This window comes from Cololabis saira, chromosome 17 (assembly GCF_033807715.1).
Source record: "Cololabis saira isolate AMF1-May2022 chromosome 17, fColSai1.1, whole genome shotgun sequence".
NCBI classification, from domain to species: domain Eukaryota; kingdom Metazoa; phylum Chordata; class Actinopteri; order Beloniformes; family Belonidae; genus Cololabis; species Cololabis saira.
The window spans coordinates 7,377,367-7,404,788 of NC_084603.1; the positions used below are offsets into that span (position 1 = coordinate 7,377,367).

General features: G+C 40.4%; 1 protein-coding gene across 1 annotated transcript; it reads right to left on the reverse strand.

Moving 5' to 3' along the window:
- Window positions 1-27,422, reverse strand: kcnk12 (potassium channel, subfamily K, member 12). Its single transcript, XM_061745372.1, has 2 exons — window positions 27,083-27,422; window positions 1-1,475 (listed from the first exon to the last, which is right to left on the reverse strand). The coding sequence occupies exons 1-2, from the start codon at window positions 27,420-27,422 to the stop codon at window positions 583-585; spliced, it is 1,233 nt and encodes a 410-aa protein (XP_061601356.1). The 3' UTR covers window positions 1-582.

A 27,422-nucleotide genomic window follows, 5' to 3' on the forward strand; every position in this document is an offset into this window, starting at 1 on the left:
AATCAATGGATGGTCTGGAAGTGGTGCAAAATGCATGAGAGGTATAATGCATAGATCAGTATGTGCTTTATCATTCAGCGGTTATACAGTTTTATCAGCATTCAGTATGTACATTCAAATAAACTGGCAAAATCCCAAGACAATAAAAACTGTGCTGTATCCTTCCCCCTGGGTTCTTTACAGCACTACACACAGTCATTAAAACATCCAATATACTGATTTAGTATAGCAGACCGTTTTTACTGCAGTTAAACACTCTTTAAGTTTTAATTTAAGTTACTCACAGCAATTTGTCCATTTTTGGGTTTGAGGTCAATGAAATGGACGATGGGTGGTCCCCATGCTTCCAGGTCAACTGGTGTTTAGAGATGACTCTGTGGTACTCTCTTCATGCCGTCATCAAGTCATTGTTAAGGGAATCCCCATCGTTACATTATTACAGTAGGCTTGTACTTGGAATCAAAGAATGCCTTTCCCAGAATGCATCACATGTGACAAGTTACTCTGGCATTCCCTTTCAAAAGCCTTTTTTTTTTTACATTAAAGAATAAGAGCTCTCGTGTATTTTTCTGCCTCTGCCCTCTACCTCGAGTTACTTGTTTCTGCCAACCTGTTGTTCATGATACCGAGTGCGCCGACCCCCCCAGAGAAGCCATTATGGCGGGAGCTACCGCAGACTGTCCTGGGATAGCCGTTGGCAGAGTCAGACAGCTGCTTCTGCATGAGGGCCAGCGACACCTTGTTAGAGGCCGCGAGGTCTTTCATCGAGATCATCTCCCCCGATAGCCTCCGTCCTTCTGTGTCGCTATCACAAGGTCCGTCTGAGTCAGGCGTCTGGCCAAAACGACCTTGGCGACCCCTGGAGCCCGGTCGGATGGCATTACGTCTGCCCAGGACGGCGTTGGCTTTATTGCAACGTTGGCAAAATAAGCAGCTCATTTTCTCCAGCATCCAGTTGAGCACCTGCTTGATGACAATAGAAATGACATTGAAGAGCGAGTAAATGCAGCACACGCCCATTAGCATGAAGAAGAAATTAGCCACCCTGTACAGGGTTTGGTATTCGTATACGGCGCTCTGGCTGCTCACGAAGTCCCCAAAACCGATGGTGCTGAAGGTGACGAAGCAGAAGTAGAGCGAGTCCAAGTAAACCCAACCCTCTACAGGGGTGTACATAGCTGATGCACAGCAGGAGATGGTGATGGCCGACAGGCCCAGAATCAGCATCACGTGGTACACAGAGGGCTTCCATCCCGGGAGGGAGTAGGCTGAGAAGTCATGTCGAATGCCTGGTGGGAGCAACCCACTGTTCCTGATCCGCCTCTCCCTCACAGCCTTCATCACCACAGCCAGAAGTGTGATTATGCGCTCCAGGAAGAGGTTAAAGAACAGGATGGTGGCAGCACAGCCCAGAAGCCCATAAAAAATCAGAAACACCTTGCCAGCAACTGTCACAGGTGTTGTCATCCCAAATCCTGCAGAGAGAACAGAGAGATCACACAGTTAGTCCTGAAACTAAGGCCAAAAGCAGACTGTCCCCAACGAGGTGTCTCCAGACGGTCTGCTGCTTGAGACGAGGAAACGACGCGTGAAAGCAAAACAACATCAAATCTAAACTAGGTTTTTTAATAAGGCTTAAATTTTGCTTCTTAAATTGTTTTTCTTAGTACTTGGAAGTAATGGAAAGAAGGGGATTAAATATAGTGCCCACGAAAGTGTGCTGGAAAATGTTCAAAAACAGAATAAAGAGCTTATGGTTTATAATGGAACATGAGTGTTGCCTATGTAAAGTCATATAGTCGATCAAGTGACTCCAATATTTTAGTAGAAATTAGCATTTTAAATGAAGCTGCACATCATCAGAGGAACTGTTTGCAAACCACAGTAAGAGTTTTGAGTTACTACCCCATTATATTAGTCAATATAACTGTACAAGGGGAAATAATAACTTCCAGCTAAACAATAATTATTTGTGAACGACCACTAGGAGATGGCTGCAAAAGCAAGCCAATTTCCATTGAACAGACCTAACAGAGCATAAAGAATTTTAATGTTAAGATAATATGGCTTTTTGCGTTGTTAACTGTATTGTACACAATACTGTATCACTGCAATCCGTAACAGATTGCTGCAAAGCACTCTGACTTGTCCTGGAAGGAGCTGGGGATGAAAACGGCTCAGCCAGAGCTGTAGCCGAAGAACAGCCGGCCGGATAGCCTGTAGTTCCTCACCTGGCCCCAGCTTTTCCATCTTAGCCACCGTTTCCCACACACGTCTATCATTTTTTTTTAACAGTATATAATTCTGACCTGCTTTCTGACTCAAGTATTCAAGTTGAGGAAGAGGTTATTAGAAAGGAGGAGCAGAGGAGGTGTCTCTGGCCTTTGAAAGAACACTTCTCAGTCTTGCATGTCAGGCGCAGCTCTGATAGTCTCACACGCTGGGTGTGGAGAGGGAAGATAATTAACTGGTTTATACCGTCAGCAATTGAACTCCTACCTCTACCAGAGGATGAGCAAAATTGATTATTTGACTGAAACTATATTTCTTTTTTTTTTTCGTCACAAGCTCATTGCATGTATCATTTCAGCAGTAAATGACACTACTGAATACTTTAGAACATATAATTTGTTGAAAACAGTATATTGTCGGCATAGTCATATTATCAATCTGTAAATGCGTGCATCATTTATCTTTCTATTGCAGGGTCAGTGTGAGGATATGCAAGAAACGCTCACACACAAGCTGTCATGTTTCTTGTCCACGGAGTAGCAGATGGCATATTTGTCAACAAATAAAAACGTGCAGGAAGATCAACCAGTTCACTTTCAGGGCAAGGTTAATAGATGTTTCCATCATCCATCTAAGTCTTCTCGGAGCATTAGGGACGAGCGTTTCCCCCTTTTTTCACAAGCCATCCTTGTCAAGTAATAAATGACATCAATATCTTGACAATACTTCCTTTATGATCGCTAAAATGGCTTTTTTGACCTTATCTGTGGCAGCGAAAAACACTCAAGCGGATCTTCTGTTGACATGTCTGCTCATTTAGATCAACACTGATTGATACAGATTGCTTTATAGACAAGAGTGAACACAACCCCCACAGGTCCTCACACGCGCACGAGCACTTATGAGACAACCCCCCCAACACACACACACACACACACACACACACACACACACACACACATGGTCTTGAACAGCTATCCTAAGGACATTACACATACGTTTATTACATTTGTAAAGCCTAACCTAAACCTCAACCAGAGGTGGACAGAGTACTTGACCCCAGTACTTGAGTAAAAGTACAAATACTACTGGTCAAAGTTTACTCTGTTACAAGTAAAAGTAGCTCAGTCAAAATATTACTCGAGTAAGAGTAGAAAAGTACTTGCTTTTAAAGGTACTTAAGTATCCAAAAGTAAATGCTTTTAAATTTACTTTAAGTAAAAGTAAGAGTAAGAGTAAATTTCTTATTTTCCACATCAGTAAATTACTATATTTTTTCTAAATTAATTTAAGGATCTTTTAACTCTTGTTTCTGAGAATTCGATGTTGAGTTGTTGAAAGCAGAGAGGTAGTTCTGCTTCGGCAGACACAATAAACATTTGAAAATAAATGTCTGTGGTTTGTCTGTGCCCTCGTTTTTTACTCGGTCGAACTCAAACATTGAGTTAAGATACGGCCAAGGATTTTGTGAAAGTCCCTGCTCCGAGTCCGGCTCATTATCAGACTCAGACGACTCAGCGGATTGTCTTTCTTCTCCTGAAGCAGGCGTAGCCATTGTTGTGTCTCTGTCTTGACTTGTTGCGGCTCTGTCTTGACAAACGCAGGCTACTTTGGCGGTATCGTTTTGAGGAGGCTTGACGTATTTCCGCTTTACGTACATCCCAGTGGAGAGCGTGCACTGTGATAGGTCTCCTCCTTTGACAAAAACAGCGTGTGTCCAATAGGATTTTAGGGAAGAAGAAAAAAGAGCAGACCTGAAAGTAACGAGTACTTTTCAGCCTTCCTAGAAATTTACTTGAGTAAAAGTAAAAATATTTGTCTTGGAAATGTATTCAAGTAAGAGTAATAAGTACCAAAGAAATCTAATACTCAAGTAAAGTACAAATCCTCTGGATATGTACTTAAGTACAGTACTCAAGTAAATTTACTCCGTTACTGTCCACCACTGACCTTAACCTAATGTCAAAGTCAGTCTTAGCCCCATCTCTAACCATTAACCCAGAAATAACATCCTGCCTCATTAGGACTAAGCTTTGGACCCCACAAATGCAACTGATCCCAAAAAAGTTGATAATTACACATAAAAAGTTCATAAAGAGGTGAAAACAATGTGAATACGTATTCCACTCACTCAGTGCATCTCCCAGCCCTTTACCTAACATTTCAGTGGATTAGCAGGCAGAGTGCACTCTAAAGTTGCTCTATATTTTGAAGTGTCCTTGGGCAAGACCCCGAAGCCCCACATGTATTTAACTTTGTATATACACATCAGTGTGTAACTGTAGAGAAAAATGCACTGCATATATATGTGTATGCATATGTACAAATAGGTAGAGGAAAAACACATTAATCATTTTGTATAATTAAGATAAAAGCCACCAAATAAGTGGAAAGGTCACTCTAGACATAAAATCTGCTTTTATAATAGTAACAGCATTTTGTTATAGATACCAAGGAAACACTGGGTCACTGAAAATTGAAGGGCAGTGATTAACCAAATAAAGCTCTTCAGTGAAATCCTATTTTTGTGTTTCAAAGTTAATTAATTAGCATCTCAAGACTCTTTAACCCGACTGAATCATTGGCAAAACAGATTACATCTTCTCAGTGCTCACAGAGACAGCCTTCCGCACCGTCTCTCATTACCAAGTAAATTACCTAAGAGAGGGAACGGCACCAGGCATTGATTCAGTGTAGCATTTCAGAGCCATTGCTCCAGACTGCTGTGTCAAGATGCATTACAGAACACCGAACAATAATAGAAAGCAAACCCCCGGCAAGCAAACATGATGCTATTTGTTCACAAACTGATCTTCATTGTTACTTAAAAACTGTTAAATATAGCTCACGACTGAAGCCAGAGGAGCAGCGATCCAGCTCCGGGCCTCGCTGAAGGAGGCAGGACGAGTCATTTCATTCAGGAGGACTTGATAAGGAATGAATTCATATGTGTGCTAATCCAATTTAATCAAGACCCCGGCAGAATATTTATCTATTAACATTAAATAAAGTATGCTCAGCTCAGTATGGGAAATGATGTTATGCTCTGGTGGCCAGACAAATAATTACACACTTGAGACTTGATAGGGAGGACGGTTAAGGAGATGACACCATTTGTGTTCATCAATTACTATCTGACAGCTTTAAAAGAAGATAAATTGGTGTTCTAATGGTTTATCAAACTGTAAAAAGAGCCGAAGAGGACGATTGATAGATAATAGATTATTATTGGATTGCTGAGTATCCTCCATATGTGTAAATCACATGTGCTCAGCAGGTATCAGCTGACACAATTTAAAGAGATTACATCTCATTACACTGCCGCGGCAAATTATACTGCTTCATTAAGTTCCCCAGTGAAGTCAGAACTTAAACGAATCGCACAAATTACGAAGGGCAACGCTAATAGATATATCGAATGCTCTGAGTTTCATTTGGCCGACTTAGTCAAGCATTTCTCTCTAAATAGTAATCAGTCATCAATTTTATATCGTAGCTAGTCTGGGAGACAGACAAATGCACAAACTCAACAACACTTGACAAGTGTTCATTATTTGGAAGGTTGGCAACACAGATGAATTAATTGCGGCCATAAAATAATCCATAAAGTCCACTTTTCAGCCACTTGTCACCTCAGGGAGTGAACTGTTGCTTGGTATAATATAATCAAGCGTACCATTTGATGGAAATGTGTATACATGAGGGAGTGGAAATTATTTCAGGATAAGCATTTGGATGTAATCTAGGAGGTGTGACAGATTGTGAGCCATTTTCACACGTGGACATGCTTCGTGGTTGAAGGGCAAGGTTGGAGATGTTTCGTGTCTTGGTTACTGACAGTATTCCACTGAAAGACTAACTGCTTGTTAGTCAACCAATGCTGTGGCACATTATATTCTCTTGAATATGTAAATCTCTAAAACAACTGTAATCGATATTCTTAAAATGAGACTGGATCACATGATTATGTGTACAGTCATGGCTGCTGTGATGATTATCATCTAAGACTGTTGCAGTTGCAGATTGTTTCTGCTATCTGTGGCTCATTTTAGACTCAGCCAGAGGCTTTATACTCAGTGGTCCACCTGCATCTCAAGGATAAGGTTCAGTCCTTTGGGGATAGCAATGTACACTTTCTGGACAGAGAAGATAGACTTGAGAGAGGAATGAAAGTAACCGATGTTTAAACAGAGAAGGTGGCCTCAGATTGCACCTTCCCAACACTTATAATGCGGCTGAGGCCCTGCTTCCCCTGCAGTTCCAAAGCTATTCACACTTTGATTCATGTGACCACGCTAGCTGACACGTTGACCAGACAAACATATGGTTGACAAAGACCCTAACAACCTACAAAGGATGGGGGGTAAGTCATTGATTCACATTCACAAAGGAAGCATTTCCCATTTTTGATTTGCGAAATAAGTTTATCATAATTTGCTTTATATAACTGATTTGAGGTGTGGGTCAAAACAACTCCAAGGTACCTAAAGCCCCTTTTTGACCATTTGAATTTCACCTGTCTGTCCAAACATGTAGGCCAGCATCCTGTTATCATCATTGCTTCTGTTTTCCCCTCATTAACCTTGTATCCTGAAACCTTCCCATAGTCCCCCAGGCATTGCATAAGAGCTGGTATAGATGACTGTGGATTTCTTATAAACAAAAGAATGTCATCTGCGAACAACGAAATTGTATGCATCATTCCTCCATCATCCACTATTCCCTCAATCTGATCATTTCCCCTTATTAACTCAGCAAGCGGTTCAATACACAGCGCAAACAAAATAGGAGAGACTGGGTTTCCCTGTCTAACACCTTTTTTAAGCTCAGAAAATTGGGAGCAGTCTCCATTGACCCTAACCCTTGATGTTGGGTCTTTATTCAGGGTATTAATTCATCTTATGAATGTTAAATTGAATCCCATTTGTTCCATAGTGTAATTCAGATATAACTAATCTACCCTGTCCAATGCTTTCTCAGCATCAAGACTGAGAAGCATTGATGGGTGGGTAGAATCTCTTGCTACTGATTGTACATTTAAAACTCTCCTTATATTATTTGCTCCTTGACGACCCGGTATAAAACCGGTTTGATCAGGGTTAATCAATTTACTTAAGTATTTCTGTATCCTATCCGCCAATATGGAACTGATCCTTTTTACGTCATTCCCCAGCAGGCTGATTGGTCTATAGGCACCGCTTGAGATTTTTTGCTGAGCCTTCTCTTGTTGTTGTTTTGATAGTATCCATAGTATCCATGACAACGGAAAGCTGCTTGCATGGAGAGCAGCAGACTGAGATATCCGAAGAGCAGCTAATGATGAGAAAAAGACCTCAAGTGCAGATGAGCTGAAGAGAAGAGGTCAAAGATATGGAACAGGAGGAGAATGAAAAACAAAAAGGAAAAGGTTTTGATCTTTTTTCCCCCCACTTGGTTGTCATGGGGAGTAAGACATCCTTCAAGGCGGAACAGAAGAGCTCGTTGCACTGATATCATGTTCTGGACTTCAGCATCTATTGACATGGTTTTAGATGATACAGGTGGACATGAAACAACAGATGATGTAGAAAGTATTATTCAGTTCAGTTTAGGGCTGGGCGATTTTGGACAAAAATAAAATCCTGATTTTTTTCTCTTAAAACCAGATTTTCGATTTCGATTTCGATTTTTTTGCTAAAACTACAAAAGACGAGCTCTGTCTGTAATGCAGCCAGCTGCAAAAAAGGAAAATCGATTTTCGGATTTTCTTTTTTTTTAACATCGTCTTGATTAATAAATCCGAATTAGATTTAAAATCGATTAATCGCACAGCCCTAGTTCAGTTCAGTTCTCAGCTCTCAGTAGGGTCCTGGGGGGGGCATGTCCATCCAGTCTGCGTGCCCTTTGTGGACCTGGAGAAGGCATGCAAGTCCCTTCGGGTCTTCAGGATTATGGGGTGCCAGAATCCCTTATATGGGCTGTCTGGTCCATATACATCTGGTGTCAGAGCTTGGTTCACACTGCCGTCGTACAAATGAATTTCCAGTGAGGGTTGGGCTCCACCACTGCAGTGTTTTGTCATCGGTTCTGTTCATTACTTTTGTGGACATCATTTCTAGGTGCAGCTGAGGAGTGGAGGGGGCATGGTTTGCAACCTCTGACTTTTGCAAATGATGTGATTTTTGGCTTTATCAGGCCATGATCTCCAACTCTCACTGGAGTGATTAACAGCCGAAGGTGAAGTGGCTGGGATAAGAATATGCACTCCCAAATCCAAGACCTCAGGTCCTCAGCTGGAAAAGTGTGAAGGGCCCTCTCTCTCCGAGTCAGGGATCAAATTCCTGAGTGGATGAGTTCAAGTATCTCAGGGTTTTGTTCATGAGTGAGGGAAGAATGGAGGGGAAGATTGACACGTGGGTTGGTGCAGTGCCACAGGGATGCGGACACTGCATCGGTCTGTTGCAGTGAAGAAGGAGCTAAGTTGAAAGGTGAAGCCCTCTTTTGATTTACCAGTCAGTCTAAAAGAAAAAAGAGAAAATCCTCACCTCTGCTCACGAGCTGTGGGTAGTGACAGAAAAATGAGATTGCGGAAACAGGGGGCTAAAATTGAGTTTACACTGCAGGGTTTTCTGAGTGGATGTGCCAGAAAACTGTTTTGTCTTCAATTAAATGAAGACAAAATATAAATAATAGTGTTTGGAGCCAAGGAAGAAAGAGTAAAGCTACAAACAAATAGCCATGCCAGAAATCTGGGAGTGGTTCTGGACTCGGACCTGAATTTTAACATCCACATTAAGGCAGTAGTGAAGTCAGCCTGTTATCACCTAAAGAACATAGAGGATTAAAGGACTGATGTCTCAGCAGGACTTACAAAAATGTGTCCACGCTTTTATCTTAAGTAAACTGGACTACTGTAACGGTGTTCTCACAGGTCTCCCTACACAATCCATCAAACAGCTGCAGTTAGTCCAGAACGCTGCTGTCCGAGTCCTCACTAAGACCAGGAAAGTTCAACCATATAACTCCAGTTCTTAGATATTTACACTGGCTTCCTGTCTGTCACATAATTAATGTTAAAATCCTGCTGTTGGTTTATACATTTCAAAATGGTCTAGAGCCAAAATACATCTCTGATCTCCTCGTCTGTTATGAACCAGAACCCTCAGGTTGTCAGGGTAACGTCTACTTTTTACAAACCAAACACAGTGAGCCAGCGCTCAGCTCTTATGCTCCTCAACTGTGGCACAAACTCCCAGAATGCTTCAGGGCTGCTGAAACTCGCAGTTGCTTTGAGTCAAGGTTAAAAAACTTTTATTTACTGCTGCATTTCAGTAATCCATCATGATGCACTACAACCCTTATTTCTTGCATCTCATTGGTTTAATTCTTTTAAACTTATGTCTGTCTGTCTTTATTTTCTGCCTTTAAATTTAAAATATTTTTATGTAAGGCACTTTAAATTGTCTTGAACATAAAATATGCTATACAAATAAATGTGCCTTGCCTTTCCTGGGTTAGGGTGAGCAGCTCAGTCCTCTGGAGAGCAGCTGCTGCTTCTCCACATCAACAGGAGCCAGATGAAGTGGCTTGGGCATTTTACAGGCCCATCCCACTGGGAGGAGACCCCAGGGAAGACTCAGGGAAGACCCAGGAAACGCTGGGGGGACGATGTCTCTTGTCTGGCCTGGGAACTTAATTAATTTCCCCGTTAGGGATTTCTAATGTATTGTTTAATTTGAATTTGAAAACCCGTGATGAGCTGGACAAAGAGACCAGGGAGAGGGAAGTCCGGGTTTCCCTGCCTAGGCGACTATTATTCGCAACCTGCCCCCAAATAGGCAGTTAAAGATGGATGGATTTCAATTCAACACATGTGACCTTGATGACTCACAACAGCTCATAAACCTCAAACTCTCTGCCTGTCTGATAGAGCTGACGAAGCCTTTCACTTGAGAAGGGAAATGTTTCAAGAACCAACAAAGGAATAGCTGCACCTTCTACAGTATCCAAGACATAGGCTATACCAGGAGTCGGCAACCCAAAATGTTGAAAGAGCCATATTGGACCAAAAACACAAAAAACAAATATGTCTGGAGCCGCAAAAAATGAAGTCTTTTATAAGCCTTAGAATGAAGACAACACATGCTGTATGTTTCTATATTAGTTAGAACTGGGGGAAGATGTTTTAAAATGTCCACATTAAATGTTGAGAAAAAAGTCTAAATGTCCAGATTAATGTTGAAGTACAACCTTGAAAAAAAGTCGGAATATCGAGAAAAAAGTTGATATTTCGAGAAAAAAGTCGAAATGTCAACATTAATGTTGAAGTACAACCTTGAGATAAAAGTCGAAATGTCAAGAAAAAAGTCGAAATGTTTAGGAAAAAAGTCAAAATTTCGAGAAAAAGTTGAAATGTCGAGATTAAAAAGGAAAGCAAAACGGAAGATATAAAGGAAAAAGAGAAGAAAAAAGAAAAAAAGGTAAATAAGAAAAAAAGAAATAAAAAGAAATAAAAAGAAAAAAAGGAAAAAGGAAGAAAAAAGAGAAAAAAAGAGAGAAAAAAAGGAAAAAGAGAAGAAAAATAAAAAAAGGAAAAAAAGAAGAAAAAATAAATAAAAAGAGAAAAAAAGAAAAAATGGAAAAAATAAGAAAAAAAAGGAAAAAAAGAAAAAAAAGAAGAAAAAAATGGTCAAACATTTTTGAAAAAGCTCCAGGAGCCACTAGGGCGGCTCTAGAGCCGTGGGTTGCCGACCCCTGGGCTATACCAACATAAGAAGTATCAGTATGTTGACAATGAATTAATGCATTATAGTGGAAAAAAATGGTTGTTTAATGCATTGTCATAAACACACAAATCCCATCAAGCAGCCAATGGGGAGCACAGTCTGGTGGTTAGCGCCGTTATCTCACAGCAGAAGGTTCCCAGCTTGAAGCTTCACTGTGGCCTTTTCGTGTGGAGTTGGTTTGTTCTCATCACTTCTGCACTATTTCTATCTTGGGTACTCCAGCTTCCATCTACGATCCCCAAACATGCAAAATGTGGATTGTTTGTAGGTGGAAGTGGAAGCCTAACTGTTTGTATATATACAGTATGAGCCCTGGGATAGACTGACAACCTGTCCACGGTTCTTTTTAGAACACGTTTTTTTTTTCAGTGGTTTGTACACAGACATTCGTGTGATAAGACCATGAAGCATAGCTAATAACACACAAGTAAGAATGACACAAGTAAGAATGACTTTTAGTTAAAAAAACACTGTTGATAAATCCCAAAACAAAATTCAGATGGATGAAAAAAAAGAAGCTTTTCAAAGAGCTTACCTTGGAGGTTTTGTCACATTTAATCAATGACGACTTGACATCTTTTATAAAGTAAAGCATGCACAAATAAGCATATTGATTGAGTTAGCTGGAAAATGTTCTCCCAAGGTTTTTTTCATGAATATTTTAGTCTCAAGTTAGAAGAGTCAGCATCTGGAATGAATATTTGTTGTTGATAAATTAGGAAATGTAAGGCAACAAACTTTATCGCCTTCATCTAGGAGGGTGCTAAACTGGGAAAATGGACAATAAAACATCAGAAAAATACCCTAAGATGCAAGTTTATTTGAGTAAAGGACATACTGTACATTGGCCTATCTGTTAACAAAGTGTTACATCTTATACACACCACATGTCATCTGGGATAACACCCCTCCTTGAAGGCTGGAAAATTATCTCATTTGTTATGTAACTGTTTTTCAACCAAAATTCACATCTCTGCAACCTATTGCTCCATGTCCCCAATTAATGCACGTAGAAACAAGCTCCCAGTCAAGCCAACTGTGTCCTAGCAGTGGGAGAAGTCTTAAATTGGCCTGATAAGAACAGCGGCAGAGAACGCCACGCGTGGCTGTCCCTCTGATGACTGGCTTATGTGACGAACAGGAAACCATTAGTCACGAGTGTGGTACAGCAGCGAGGCCAGAGGGGAAGCAGCAACATGGCCAGATCTGAGACGTTGTCACTCCCGCCATCTGCTGAGGAGCCGCCAAGATTACTGGCAGACTGGGAAATAGCAGAAATATTCACTTTCTGCTGCCAGTTTTACAAATAGCACATGACAGATTACAGTAGGTCAGCTCTGTTTGAGATATCAACGTGCACCGTATGCATCAATTGAACAAAGACCATGAAATTACATGAAAAAATACCCCAAAGCAGGCTACGGATCAATGTTTCTATAGGACCCTGAAGCAAATCAACAAGGCTTTGAAATTCTCCTCAAACTCACCCACACATAATATACACTAATGGTATAGTTCTGTTTTGCCAGTGCGTTGATAATGTGCATACAGTGATAAGAAACATCGAACTGACGTAATCATAAAGAACCGCGTGGGTGACATTCATTAAGACATGTCGATACAGACATAAATTAAAGGTGTATTGGTGTGTACACTAAACATACACACTCTAAGAAGTAGCAGAAAACCTGATCACATGTTAAAATAGATCCCCTTTTCTTATTTTAAAACTACTGAATCAACATTTTTTTAAACTTGTATCTTTGTGGTTGATTCGCTAACAAAGACAGCCGGGAGGAGCGACGGCTCCACTGTAGTCAATATTGATTTTTTCATCAGAAAAACCAAATGCTGCATTGTTTTAGTATCCATGCCAACATTGATTCTTTATTCTTTTGTTTTTTTTATCTTTTTTATTTTATCTTTGAAGGGTTGTAAAAGGACTCAAAGGACAAGTCACAGATGGTAATCTCAAGACTTAGATAGGCAAAAAACAAAATTAAGGTTCATTAAGTGTTCATCTGCAAACAGTAACAGAGATTTTGTCCTATCTGCTCATTCTCCCTCCAGATAAAGAGGTTCAGCCTGATTGATCTAAACCCTGTGTCCTTGTGCTTGCCATAGTACTGTAAGTCAATGTTTGAGTAAAAGCTTAGCTACATAAAGCCTTGTTTTATTCGCTAAAGCAAACACACCTGTCCAGGTGCAGCTTGGAAACACTATCACCCCTGGATCAGTTTGACGAGCCTCTCAGTTCAGCTAATAGATAATACCGATTTGGTGCCCACGCTCTTCAACCACATAACATTCACAGCTCTTTAATTCAAAACTATCAGACTGGATGCCATTGCTTTAGATTCGGCATGTGAAATAAAAAGCACAGGTTTATGATATTCTTAAGGCTTTGTAAAAACTCTAAGCTAAGTCACTGACATCTGCAGTAAAGGTCTTGTTTCACACATGGAGGCGCCAGAGAAAGCTGTCTTAGAGGATTAATGAATGAATCCTCTGTTCCTCCTAATTAGTTAACGTGTTACTTTGCCTAAACTAAATGTGTCTCTTATGTACCGTCCTGGAGGCAGCAAGATTCATGAAAGATGGCATGAGGATAAAACATGCTCCGCTTTGTGTAATCCTGGTGTTCATCAAGGATAATGGTTCTTTAAATGTGAAATTAGAAGCATATTAGCAGAACAGTGTGTCCAAGAGACGTGTGTGTGTGTGTTTGTGTGTTTTAGGATGATGCAGTAGAAATCGGGACACTTGAATACATTGCGGCACACAAAATAGGCTGTAATTCAAACAGACTGCATGATCAAACCAAATATGAAATATATATGACTCCAGATATTTGATCCGAGATCTCAGGCTTGGTTTATTCATTTATGGTAATCTAATGATGACAATTAACCATTTCACATATTAAAGGACACATGCTGAATTCATGCCACTTGAGCTCTCTTGTGTTGTCAGGTTTGCCAAGCTCAAAGGAAGGATTCCACATTTGAGGGGATTTGGATCAACCTCAGATACCTTTAATAATATACTAGTGTGCTGTCAGCATTTAGCCTTTTTCAGAATACACAATTACAAGAGTAAGTGCTGTCTTCCTGTCCCAGCTATCACACAAGCAGTTCCTCCACCATGCAATAAAACAGATGGACTCTTGGCAAATTAAAATGTTGACTAACATTGCGCTAGCTGATTAACATTTATGATGATTTAAAAAATATGTTCTGCTTGTGCAGAAATGTTGTCACTTATGCAGGCCTCCTGCAACTTTCCAAAACTGAATCCACTACAAGTTTGGGATTTTACCATTTTCAGCTGCAAGAAAGTTTACAAGGAAGAACTTTTAAACCTTACGGGGAAGGTTTAAACTCTCATAGCTGCAAGTCAGCAATGACTTCAGCCACTTTCTGGTTGATATTTTCAGGAAAATTAATAATGATCAAAATATTCAGACAAAAATAAAATAGGAATGTTCTCTGTTAAAAATCATACCTGGAAAAAAGCAGGTAAGAGTTCTCTCTATTTATGCCTTGTCTGTGCAAAGATCAGAATGGTTGAAATGCGAAGCGGTTTGAGGAGGAGAACGCTCGGGTAAATTTGCTGTGTCCTCTAAACTGAAGTTGGTATCACTTGCCTGCAATGAGATGGGTTTGTGACTTACTGTACGTAGGCGAGTACATGCCTTAGCAAGTCAGGGCAGATTTATGGCCTGCTGCGAAAGAGTGCAGAGGTGTGCACGCCATCCTGTACAGCAGAATGATGGGGATTTATTGGAGTCTGCGCTTCTCAGTGGGTTTGCCTCTCTTTCTCTCTCTCTCACACACACACACTCGCTAGAAAGTAACCACAAGAGAGAAACTGAGTTAAGTTGAGGAATTGGACAATAAAATAAAAGGATAAAATCGACATCTTCATTATCTGCAATAATGGAATATGTTTTACTTTGTTTTATTTTTTAAGGCTTTTAATTGAAGTCTTTGGCTTGTTCAGCTATTCCTGCTTTAATGGTTATCATTATTTTGTCACTGCTATTTTTCTTTTTTATACCATTTACTCATGAATGACATGATGAATTTTACATGAACTCATTTACTGATTATTTTCTTCGTTGACGCTCATTTCTTTTTTCCACCTAAAGAAGCCTCATCATGAGGTAAAAGCTTTCTGAGATTTCATAGCTGCACAACTGTGCAATGATATGATGATTTCCCATTAAACTTGGCACAAACACATTCACATTTTATTACCTCTCTAACACCTTTGGGGTAATTTGGTTCATTCATCCATAGCTATATTTTGTCTCTTAAGAATTTGTTAAATATGGTAAACATATTACGTGGCTGTTTCACTATCTGCCTTGAAAATGGGTCGAATTTACATTTTACTTTACATTATCTCAGCTAATAGGTATAAACTTTGGTTGAAGCTAAAAGCCTGTATACATTTATGGAGCTATTAGAAATATAAGATTTAGTTGTTTTGATAATTTCATGGGTATTCAGAGTTCATAGATTATGGAGAGTAGTGATATTTATGTTAAATAAGAAAGGTTATATCTCCAGATAGAATTGGCCTTTAAAATAGAAGACAATTTAACATAATAAAGATGCAAAAACAGAGGCAATATTGATGGCTGACTAGCCTCTAATTCTTGCATCGTTGAGACTAGACTCTTACAGGAAACATTTTCTGATGTTTGTTGTTGATGTTTTCGTTTTTTAAAGGAACTTGACAAAAAGGTATGAGGCCTTGATTAAGCGTCTGTGATGCATCTTGGTAAAAATACCAGAGGAGGTACACTAGCACAGCCCCACTTTCGTTGTTTTTCAGCCACAAACTGCAATGCTGCCCAGGAAGCTAAGGGGAACATGCTCACTATATGTCAATCAAAATTAGCTGTGGCTACCAACTCCTTGAGCCGATCATGATGAAATAGATGCAGAGCTGATGGTCCACAATTACCTTTTTGGGAATCAAAAAATACTGTTGCTGGGTTAGGACAAACTGCTTATCGATTGATGAACTTGGTGGCATGACAATTACAGATGAGGAAGTGATTATGGCTAGCCATTGGCTGAGCCAACTGTCAAACAAAAGGCTAAAGCTTATATTAGTTATCGTTTTTGTAACCAGCCTCCAGTGGTCAGGTCAGTCAAAGAACTGCAATGACTCTTTGCACAGCATTAACCTCAACCTGGAAGTTCGATGGTTGATGCTTGCTCTTTACAGCTCAGAGCAGTTTGTTTAAGGGGTTGGAGTCGGCCACTGAACCTCACTCGCTTCACCTCTGCAAGGTGTGCATCTTTTGAAGTCAGCATTTTAGTTTTATGTTGTCCACCCCGACATAACAGTGATGCTGTATGATGTAAAGATGGGTGAAGATGAGTAATTTTATTCAAAGCTGGGACTGTGATGTCACAGTACCTTGCAGATCTGAACAGATGACTAAATTACATATTTTCCGACTCAAAACTAAAAGACAAGGTTACATTATACCAGAGTTTTTGATTTGATAGCCACTTTGGACACTTTGGACATATATTCTCTGACGCCTGTTTTTACTTCATAATATATCTGCTTTAAATAGTACAAACCCATTGCCAATATTTTAACTTGCATATACACATACTTAATGAAAAAAATTAGAGTAAAATGTTATCAATATCTTCAGATTACATCGCTTAGATAGACCCCTGGTCCTCATTTCTGCTGAAAACTACATTAGCTTCTAAATTATTCAGGGTCAAAGTCATGTATATTTCTCCATGAGCTTGTTATTATATGTTAGTTTTTTTATTTCTTTATATTAAATATTAAAAAGTGCAGCTTTGAGGTGGATATTTTACTGTACACACTGTACAGAAGTGAGACTTCTCATGATTCAGACTTATCCCCATAGATGTTTAGTGCTGCAGTAGCATTAATCAGCTTGACTTAATGACGGGTGAGACAATTTGTTTGCTGAGCGCCTGGACTGTACACTATCTGAAAAAAACACCCCTGGTACCTTTCATGTGACTGAAGGCCTTACGTTTTTCATTTTTAACAGTGACATTTCTGTGATTTCACGAGGTGCCCAGGCGATCTAAAGACAGGGTATTAAAAACAAAACAAAAAACAATCTGCAGTCAAAGTCAAGGGAGAGAAATTGGTCTTACTGAGTACTTAATCAAAGTCCTGTAAAGGGATCCTCACACTGTACTGTATGAGCAAAACTCATTTTTGTAACACATTGGCAATGCTGCCATGCGGAAACACGCTATAGATTATCAAACTTATTGAAAGAATGACTCAACATACATTTGTGCACAGTGGCAGTTATATCAGAGAAAGCTATTTGACAAAACATCAGCAATGCATGTGATATTCTAGCAAAAGTGCGGAAGTGAGAGACACAGAACAAGTGAGAGACAGCAACAACAAATCTGAAACACTGCTGAGCAGGGGTGACTTACAGTAGCTTTCACGGATTGCCAATGCATCATACCCTGTTAACACAGAAAGACCAACCCTAATGGTTTTGTGCAAGCAAGTCTTGAAAGAGGGTTTGTCTAAATAAGAACACAATATCAGAGAAAAACACAGCTTGCCTTCAGGGGGACACAGCAAGGGATTTTCATGTGACTTTTCTCACTTCTTAAATGGCAGATATAAACTCTGCCAAGCTGAGGGGACATTGTCCTGTAACTTCAGCCACACTTGATTAACACAGCAAAACACAAAACAGGGAAGACATCAACTTGTCAGTTCCCCCTTATATACATAAAGGCCTGACTGGAAAGTGGTGTTAAGCTGTACAGACCTCATCTCTTTTACACAAGTGCAAACGTGGAACAGCGGGTAGAGTTGGTTGTTCTCCAACCAGAAGGTTGGTGGATCAATTTCTAGCTCCATTAAGTACTGAAGTATCCTAATAACTCGTGCCCCAAAGTCCTCAATTTATTTATGGTGGGGTTCTCATGATATAAGAGTGATGTAAAAAGCACCACTATATATTAGGGGTGTAACGATACAGTAATCTCACGATACGGTACGATACACGATATTGAGGTCACGATAACGATACGATACGATATTATAGCAGTATTTTTTTAACAACCTTGCATGAGGAACATATGACTGGAAAAAATTGTCTTTTATTTGAAAGACACAAAATACAAAACAATGCTGTGTGTTTGCCCTATTGTTACAGTTTGTAATGCTTTATAACTGTTTAAGGTTTAAAGAGAAAGCCAGGCCAACCATTTTCCACAAACTGAACTAAAAGTAAATGTCAGGTTTGCATTATGCATCTTCAGTTTCTTACAAGTACAAATATTTTGCCACAAACTGAATAGTTTCTCTCATGTATGATTTGACTTTTTTCTTTCTAATTTAACAACTAAAATTAAATAAATAAATAAAAGTAAATAAATAAATTTTTACATCATAAAAAAAATTGATTCATGCTCACCTTATAAGTGTAAGAGGAGATTTATTTTTGTTAAGAAGTTTATTTTGGTAATTCAGGGTTCATTATTTTATTATTCTTTATATTCTGATGTAAATCAGGGACTATAATGACACTAGTCAGTTTATCTGTAGTTGTTAATATGTTTTAGATTGGGCGGAGTGATACAGCACTAGGTGCTGTGTTGATGCTCTAAAATCCTACGCTGTTGAGCGGACATTAAACTACACTGGAACTCAGCAGAAGTTGCCTGCATGTTTATCCTACTCAGGACCAGAAAAAGGTTTAATTTAATAAGGTAAGGCTTAACTCTACACCAGCCTTACATAAGTAAAAGTTCAGAGCTCAAAACGGGACCGTAAAACGGGACTAGTTTCTTCTGAGCGGAGGAAGATTTTAGTCCGCGGGTCGAGGTGCGGTCGCGGCCGCGGTTGGATGCGCGTTACTAGTCAACAGATTAATATTAATAACCCAATATCGCGATACACTTTGTCACCTCCACTACACGTATTGTGACGTTTTTGTATCGCGAAATTTCGTGGCACGATATATTGTTACACCCCTACTATATATAGTAGTAGTATAGTAGTGTTGCAAATGTATAACTCGAGCAAGTATGAATGGTGAAGTGAGGAAACACAATGTAAATGGGTTAGTAATGCCCCCAGCCAAACAGACCTCCCATCTTCCCTTGAACCACTTCTTTCCTGTCACACCTCAGCTGTTGCATCTTCCACCTCAGGCTTGGATCTTGCTGGTGCTCCATTGTTGTCAGGACATGCTGAGATACCGCCCCCGCCCGTCTGTATCTTGCAGTCAGGTGAAAAGGCAATTTTAGAGCTGGAAACCGGAACAGGTCCGGATGGCGTCCGCCCCAGAGCCTTGACAGCCTGTACAGACCAACTACGTTTGATTTTGCAACACCTCTTCAATCTCGGCCTGAGCCAGGAGAAGATTTCCTTTGCTGTGGAAGACATCCTGCCTTGTTCCAAAAAGGTTGCATCCATCTTCTGCTAATGACTGTAGACCTATAGCCCTAACATCCCACATCATGAAAGTCCTCGAGAGACTTTTATTGGTTCACCTGAATAAGCCAAGAAGCACCTTCCAGGACAAACACACCACAGTTTGTGAGACTGAATGGTTGTGTCTGACTGGGTGGTCAGCAGCACAGGAGCACCACAGTGAACTGTAACCTCACCCTTCCTCTTCATGCTGTACACCTCACACTTCCAATACAAGTAGTCCTGTCATCTGCAGAAATGTTCAGATGACTGCAGTCGTTGGGTGTATCAGTGATGGGCGACAGACTGAGTATAAAGAACTGGTGGAACCAGTACTCGAGTTGTAAAAAACCATCAGGGGGGATGGTGGATTTTATCATATGGGGACAGATAATTTGTGCTGATTACAAATAATATAATATATTACAAATAATAGCACTGACCAAAACACCTGCAGAAATACTGCAGGAATGACATAGCAGCAGTTAAATGCAGCCTTCTGTAAGCTTTAAATATCCACTGGGCTTACATCAAATACATCAAAACACAACAATAAAAAACAGTTTTCTGAACTTATCAATATGACTCTGTCCTTCACAGGATAAGTAACATGGATCACTGCAAACACTCAAAATCTTAACGAGAATATTTGTCTTACTTCTAGTTAAAATGTCTCATTTTAGTAAAAAAAAAAAAAAATCTCATTACACTTAAAACAAGACTCATCACTGGAAAAAACAACAATTGTCACCTGTTTCAAGTAGATTTTTACTTAAAATAAGTAGAAAAATCTGCCTGTGGAACAAAATTTTTTTGCTTGTAATAAGAAGATAAATCTTGTCCCACTGGCAGATTTCCCTACTTATTTCAAGTGAAAATTGACTTGAAACAGGTGAAAATTGTCAAATAAGTTATTTTTCTGGTGTTATTTTTCTGGTGATGACTCTAAATGTTGAAATAGCAGTAAAACCACATTCATTGATGAAATGACATAAGGGATGGAAAGGGGGGATGGCAGTTTTACAGGGGGATGATTTGGACCGTTTTTATTTCAGGGGGGATGCCATCCCCCCTCATCCCCCCTCAACTCGAGTACTGGGTGGAACAATTTGTGGCATGGTGTGGGAACAATTGGCTCATTTTGAATGTGAACAAGACAAAGGAGATGATCATTGATTTTAGAGCCATGATTAAGTCAGATAGTTTTTCCATCACGGGAAAAGAAGTGGAGGTGGTAGAAGGAGTATAAATACCTCAGTCTTCACCTGGACAAAAGACTGGACTGGAAATACAATACTGATGCTGATTATAAGAAAAGACAGAGCTGACTTTACTACTTGAGAAAGCTTAGTTCCTTCAGTGTTTGTAGAAAAATGTGACAGGATTGTGTTAAATGTTGGAACTTTTGAATATGTTGTCACTTCTGACATCTTAAAATGTGTTCAAACATGGGAAAATTAGGCCCCCTCTAATAATGCAAACACTTTGTAAGATCTATGAGGTTCAGTTAAACAACCATCTACAGGATGTAAACCTGCCATTATTGCAAAAAGTTGGAACGCTAACACATTAATCAGCAACTAATTTGCCATCCCTGCAGATGTTATGCAATGTCAGCATTTATCAGGCAACTCAGAGACATGAAGTTTATTATAGACTCTCTTTTCGGCTGTTTTTGCCTCTCTGTTCTAGCTCCAGATCTCTAATTGTTATGTGCTGCATCGTGCTTGCAAATTAGTCCCTAACGCTGCCTCTGCTGCTTTTGTTGGACTGGAGGTGTCAGTATATTGATATGTGTGGTGACACTGAGGCTCATAAAAAAGTTGTGTGCTGCAGAATTAAAACAGCCAGTTGGAAAACATTAAGTCATATGTGAAGTTGATCGATAACAGTAGATTAAGGAGATATTTTTCTCTGGGTTAGACAAGAGCATCTCCTTTTACATTACACTCAGTTAGCTATCTGTAATACCAGCCCCCTTCTCTATCACCAAAAAGAAGACAAAGTGTTAAAGCAGAAGGATTTAGAGGGATTCATCTAGTCAGTCTGAGATCCTTTATGTGATTGAAGTTTGTGGAAGTCAAAATCTATGGTGACCAGTGGGTCCAAAAATAGTAGCACTCCATAGTAGAACTGTACTGCGTATTAATAAAACCATGATGCTGTCCATACATGTATGGTATAGTATAAAAATAACTGGACAGACTGACGCTGACATCACTCATAGGTTTCCAAGCAGTCGGTTTAAAGTCTTTTTCCAACACTATGAATGATGCCATATTCGCAGGAAGGGACCCTGCTCAATCCTGGTTAATTCAAACCAGACAAATAAGTGGAAAAAAAAAGAAAAGCCCAGCAGCTGGCTGGAGCATGCTCACCTAATCCAAGTCATAACAAAGTAGATATTTTACCTAAACTAAGCTTAGTTCTGCTCAAGTTATGATGATAACTATGATGCCAGTTAGTGTTATCATTCAAACTGACTAAATCTTTCCTTGTTTGAGATGTTGTTTTCGTAACATCTGAAAGATGGACTGCAAGAGCTAAAATGAAAACTCCTGATGAGTAAGCTCCACCAGAGCTACTGTGACTAACCATTACAAGCCTAGCATCAGTCCAACCAGGTGGAACAGGCAGGAAAGCTAACAGCGTCGGTGGTTGACTTCTGGGACTCAGGTGGGCCTTGAATGGTGGGTTAGGGTTAAGAACAATGGGAACGAATGTGGCTCATTTGGAGCAGGCAGCACAAGCAGTGACCAGCCAGGAACTGGGCCAGTCACAGGCCAGGTTGATTTGCTCTGCTTTTTTTTTCAGAATTTCTTGCTGTTGCTTTTTCTTCGTTGTTGTAAAAACCAACTGACGCTCAACATTTTTCTGCTCCTATTCATGTAAAATATACATGATTTGGTCCATTGTTATGCCGGAGCTACATACGGGGACTAAACAAAAGGAAACTCTGCACTGCCAGCTCCAGTGCTCCAGAAAACAATATACACTGCCGCCTAGTGGCTTGGTGGTGTAATTACAGAGCAATGCTAACAATAATGCAGAAGTATAAACGCGAGCAACGGCGTAGGGGCGGTGTAGGGGCAGCGTAAGGGTGGTGTGTGCCCTCTGTGCATCACGTCTGTACAGAAACATAAATCAGGCTTAAATAGCTCCTGTCCTCTCTGACCAGGAGCCATATGGCAGACTTCTTCACTGAACCCTGAACAGGTTATCTTCAAGATAGATGATGCTCTGTCAAGTCTTTATTGATAGTTCAGAAGTCAAGTTCACTAAAAATGCTAAGTGCTAAGTGGCTGAAGTAGTTACAACTAATTGTTAACACCAAGCACTGCAATGCAGCTCACACTCAAAAAAAAACTCAGCTACTAATGATACAAAGATATGGGGCTTCATATAATTTTACCTGATGTGGAACATAACCCCCACAAAAAAATGAAAGAAAAATAAATTGGATGTAAAATCGAGCATATCCATTGCTCGATTTTACATCCAATTTATTTTTCTTTCATTTTTTTTCATTTTTTTTTCAATTTATTTTTCTTTCAAAGCCTTGTTGTCTTAAAACAGGCAAACTTTGGATATTATAGTATAACACAATAAATGTTCCATGTCTACATCTAGTAACATAATTGATCAACCAAAGCTTGTACATGGCAGGTCTTTCAGGACTGCAGGGGGGTGTGGTGGTTAGCACTGCTAGGAATGCATTAAAAAAAAAGATAGAAAAGAAGTATTTTTTTGTGTATGTAGTGTCAGATTGGCTACAAGTCTCTCTTGCAGAGAACATGTGTTGAAAGATTTGTGGGGGAGTGAAGGCGACTTTCACTGAGCTCAACCCTATGAAAAAAACAACATCAAATCCCCCACTGAAGATGCAATCTAATGCAATACAGTAAACTGTAACATTTGTAACATCAAGCAGAGCCATTTTACCTTCCATTTGTGGTGTCAACATAAAATGTACTTTATCATTTAAGTTGTAATATATCACATTTGAATCCAGTGGTTTGCTATTGAAGAGATAATCAATATTTTAACTGCACCTCGTTATCTGGTTGCTACGCTGCAGTGCACTTTCTGGGCTTAGTAGGATTTACATCTTCTCTTAACCCTACCGCCTTTGACATTGCTCTTCATTTTGCAAGCTTTAGACTCCACCGAGACTCCAGCAGGCTTTATTTAAAACAAAAATGTCACGAGGGTCTGTTGTGTGCCGTTAGTTAAACTGTCCTACTCGCCTTGTTTGCCTTCATGGCCTCTAAGAGTGGGTGTTCAGCACCGTGATCAAGAAACGGCAGAAGCTGCCGGAGGGAAGAAGAGACAGGACACAACCTGTCCCATGAAATAAACAAACCAAACAACACTTTGCGAAACTGCTGGGCACCGCCAGCTTCCCTAACAGGCTTGATCAACTCTGTCTTAACAAGTTAGAAGTCATCAAGGCTTTCTCTGCTTCAAAACTGACAAAACGTTTCTCTGAAATGTCATTCGAGAGAATCGCAGCAAGACACATAACCTGTCAAATGGCTTTAGAGAGTTGTCCTAATTGGCAGTTGTCAGCTATCAATCAGCCATGAAGGTTATAAATAGTTTTTGTATTGATGGAAAGTGTGTTTACTGAGCAGACTCTTCTGCCCTGCTTAATGAGAGCAAAAATAGTAGAGCTGTGGCTGAAAATGTAGGGCAAAGCAACACATTCAAGAACTGGATGATCAAATAACTTGAACTAATTAAGACAAAAAAAATTAGACTAATTTTGCTTTCATGCAAATGTTAGTTACCACAGACACTTTAAGGGTTCGTTCAGACCTGACACGTTAACTAAAACACCCTCAGACTTAAATGTTAAATTGCTTGTGTTTGCATTATATGCACCACTGCAGATTCCTCAACCTGTACACAACCTCCTCATTAGTTATTTCCTTTATTTTGGGATGGTGTCAAGAAAAAAAATCGATTTTCTCAAAGCCATGATGCAAAGTTACTGTGTGCAGCAGATTGATTCCCTCAAGAACTGTGAGCCCTCGATCACAGGAGAATCCATTCCTTTCAGGCTTCAGTTTATGTCCTACTGGCCAAGGCACCAAATGATACTTTATACAAGTGAGACAGTCAGCAAAGAGAAATTCCTAAATAAGTTCAAAAACATGCTGCTATAGAATCACTTATGCCCTATAACTTGAGGATGTCTCGTCAAAGAGGATTTGACTGTTCTGATTGGTTATGACAGGATTCTGGCATGTAAGGTGGAACACTTTGGAGTCACAAGTGTGTTTTCAGTTGTCAAAAGTAATTTTGGTTCCTGGAGGGGTGAATGATTTGGAGGTCAGGGGATTTGTTTTTCATTGCAGACAACCTAAATATTCAGATCTTTTTATACATTTATTCATTTGACATGCATATGCATATTATTAACATTTATTACCATCTTTAATTAGCATGTTCTTTTGCATATAATTGAAAAACAGCACTAAAAGCAGTTTATATCATGTGAACAGGAAATTACATCAGGCTTGATTTTTTGCAGTAAGGACTGAACAAGCTAACTTTTGTTTCAATTTTTATGTGAATGTAAAGTGTCCGGCCGGTTTGAATTCTCCACCCAGGAGTATGCATGTTAAGCCATTTGCAAGCCGGAGGAAACAAAACATCACAGGAACACCCAAGTCATTAGACATTAAGGACGCTGTGGGGAATAACTGGCCCCACCAAAATTGTTAACACTGGATTCCTTTAGAAGCCCTATTTCCTGTTTAACTGTCAGCTGAAAGACTTCAATGATGACTGCGCTACAGCTCAGAATGATTTTGTAGTGATTAAAACCTCCTGAGGAAGATGGTGACATTGTTTCTGTCAAGTGACATTTCCAAGGGGGAGACTGGACATTCTGTGTCAGCTGTTCTGCCTCCATGAGAGTTCCCTAAAGGGCTCCAAAAAACCTCAAAATATGTTGATACATTTTTCTGACAACCTAGCTTCGTCTGTGGAAAACTGTGTGATACAATCAAAAGCGTCAGAGGAGCTACGTGTTTACATTTCATTTCCAACTGTAAAGACACCAAAGAGCTTAACAAGGTTTGAGAAAAACACTGCAACGTATTCAATATATTTTACATTTCCTGCAGTGTTTCCTGAAATTCTAAAAAGACATGGCCAGGGTTCCGGTCCAAACCCACTGGTAAACAACCGCCTCACACGATCAAGGCTCTGCTTTCATTCTTCAAAGTGATGCTGTTGAGGTACATCAAGGGGAGCAAAGAGTCACTGCTGATTTGAAGCCCCTACCACACCAGAGTCAGACACGGGAAGTGCTTGGGAGGAGCATCTAGAGTGCACAGGAGGATGCCGCTCTGATAAAGAGTGTTATGGGGAGGCCCCCCCAAATCCCTTTTATATCAGCAGCTCACAAGCATGCAGAAAAAGTAGCACACAAGCCACAGGGCTGGGAGGAGCAGATCAAAGCCAGATGAAACCCTAGACAGAAATCCATGAAAGCTTGTGAAACAGACAAATACTGAAGTGAGGGAACATCAACATCACAGTTTTTCTCCCCTTTTTCATTCAAGTAGCTCATTCAGTTCAGATGATCTGCCTGTTGGGCAAGATGCTGCATGACAACTGGAGTACAGAGTGCAGAGGATGACAACCTGCCGCAGACATGTAAGCAAACACAGCTGCTGTGGCTCACTCCCCCAGGGGGCCGGATACACATGGGATCCCTGACAGCCCTGTATTGGTGTGTTTGTGCGGAGCAATAAAGCTCTCCTGACACATCGACAGTAAATAAAGTTGGAACAGGTTTGCTGTTGGTGTCAATCCCCTTCTCCCTATGCACTCCTACATAAACACCAGTTCACCTCATGACCTCACTCAAGAGACTTTTCAATTAGAAGTGTGTGACAGGACTTACGGAGTGTTTTTATTTGATCAATTTGTCTGTTCTCACAGAAAATAGTGACTTCACTTGATGTGAGCTTGGGTTGAGGGGGTGGGTGTCATGTCAGAACCATCAGGCATGCAGAACACAACACCATGGGCCCTCAGGTTGCCCTGGGAGGGACACTTGCTCTTTTCTGACCTATTGCACGAGTAAATGTTAAATGAGGGTGAGCAGAAGGGGCTTCTCATTGACATTCCTGTTGGTTTGAAGGGAAATGTGGCACAAAAAAAGAAAAAGAAAAAGCACTCACACACACATATACACACACACACACACATTGCACCCAAGGGTGCTGTCCTATAAGCAGAGATGAGTGTGCCATTCCAAATGGCAAATGAGTCAGATGTCGCCCCCATTTTCCAAAGTCCCTCAAAGCCAAAATGTGTCTCTTATTCTGTGTGTGAGCCAGTGGAGAGAAATTACTCCACAGGGAGGCAGCCACAGTCCCTTTGAGGGCCGGACTGAAAGTAATGATATGATTATTTAACCGTGTATCAGTGCTTAAGGCTCTATTTCTGATTATAACAAGATTCCAGGAGGTTAAAACTATTAAGTAATCACATTGTCCATGCTTCCTGGATATTTATCATCTAGTTTAAGTGAAACAATACATGTTTTCCAAATGTATTTTGAGAGCAACCAAAGGTCAAAAGGCGCAAAGATCACCCACCTATAGTCGACACCACTGTTCCAACAAAATAAAAAGCCCCAGTAAAATCCCATCTGGGTCTCAGAGCGTCAGCCCGGATCCCCGCGGCGATGGCAGCCTCGTACTCCCGCAGGAAGGAGTTGAGGTCCTGCAGGCTGATGTTGAAGGTCTCGCTGAAGTTGAGCAGCGTCCCGTTCCAGCGGCCGTGAGCCCGCAGCTCCGACGGCCTCTCGATGGCGGAGAAGACCGCAGCGCCGCACAGCAGGTACAGCAGGATGAGCAGGGCGAGCAGCGCGAAGCGGCCGTTGTCCTCGTTGAGGTGCAGGGAGCGGCAGCCCTGCAGTCGCTGGCCGGCATGCAT

Bases quoted from the DNA above. Each gene is read 5' to 3' on its own strand.
- kcnk12 (XM_061745372.1), bottom strand. From the start codon at position 27,422: ATGCATGCCGGCCAGCGACTGCAGGGCTGCCGCTCCCTGCACCTCAAC. The intron at 1,476-27,082 runs GTGGGTGATCTT...TTCTCTCTGCAG, and splicing joins AACAGTGGTGTCGACTATAG to GATTTGGGATGACAACACCT.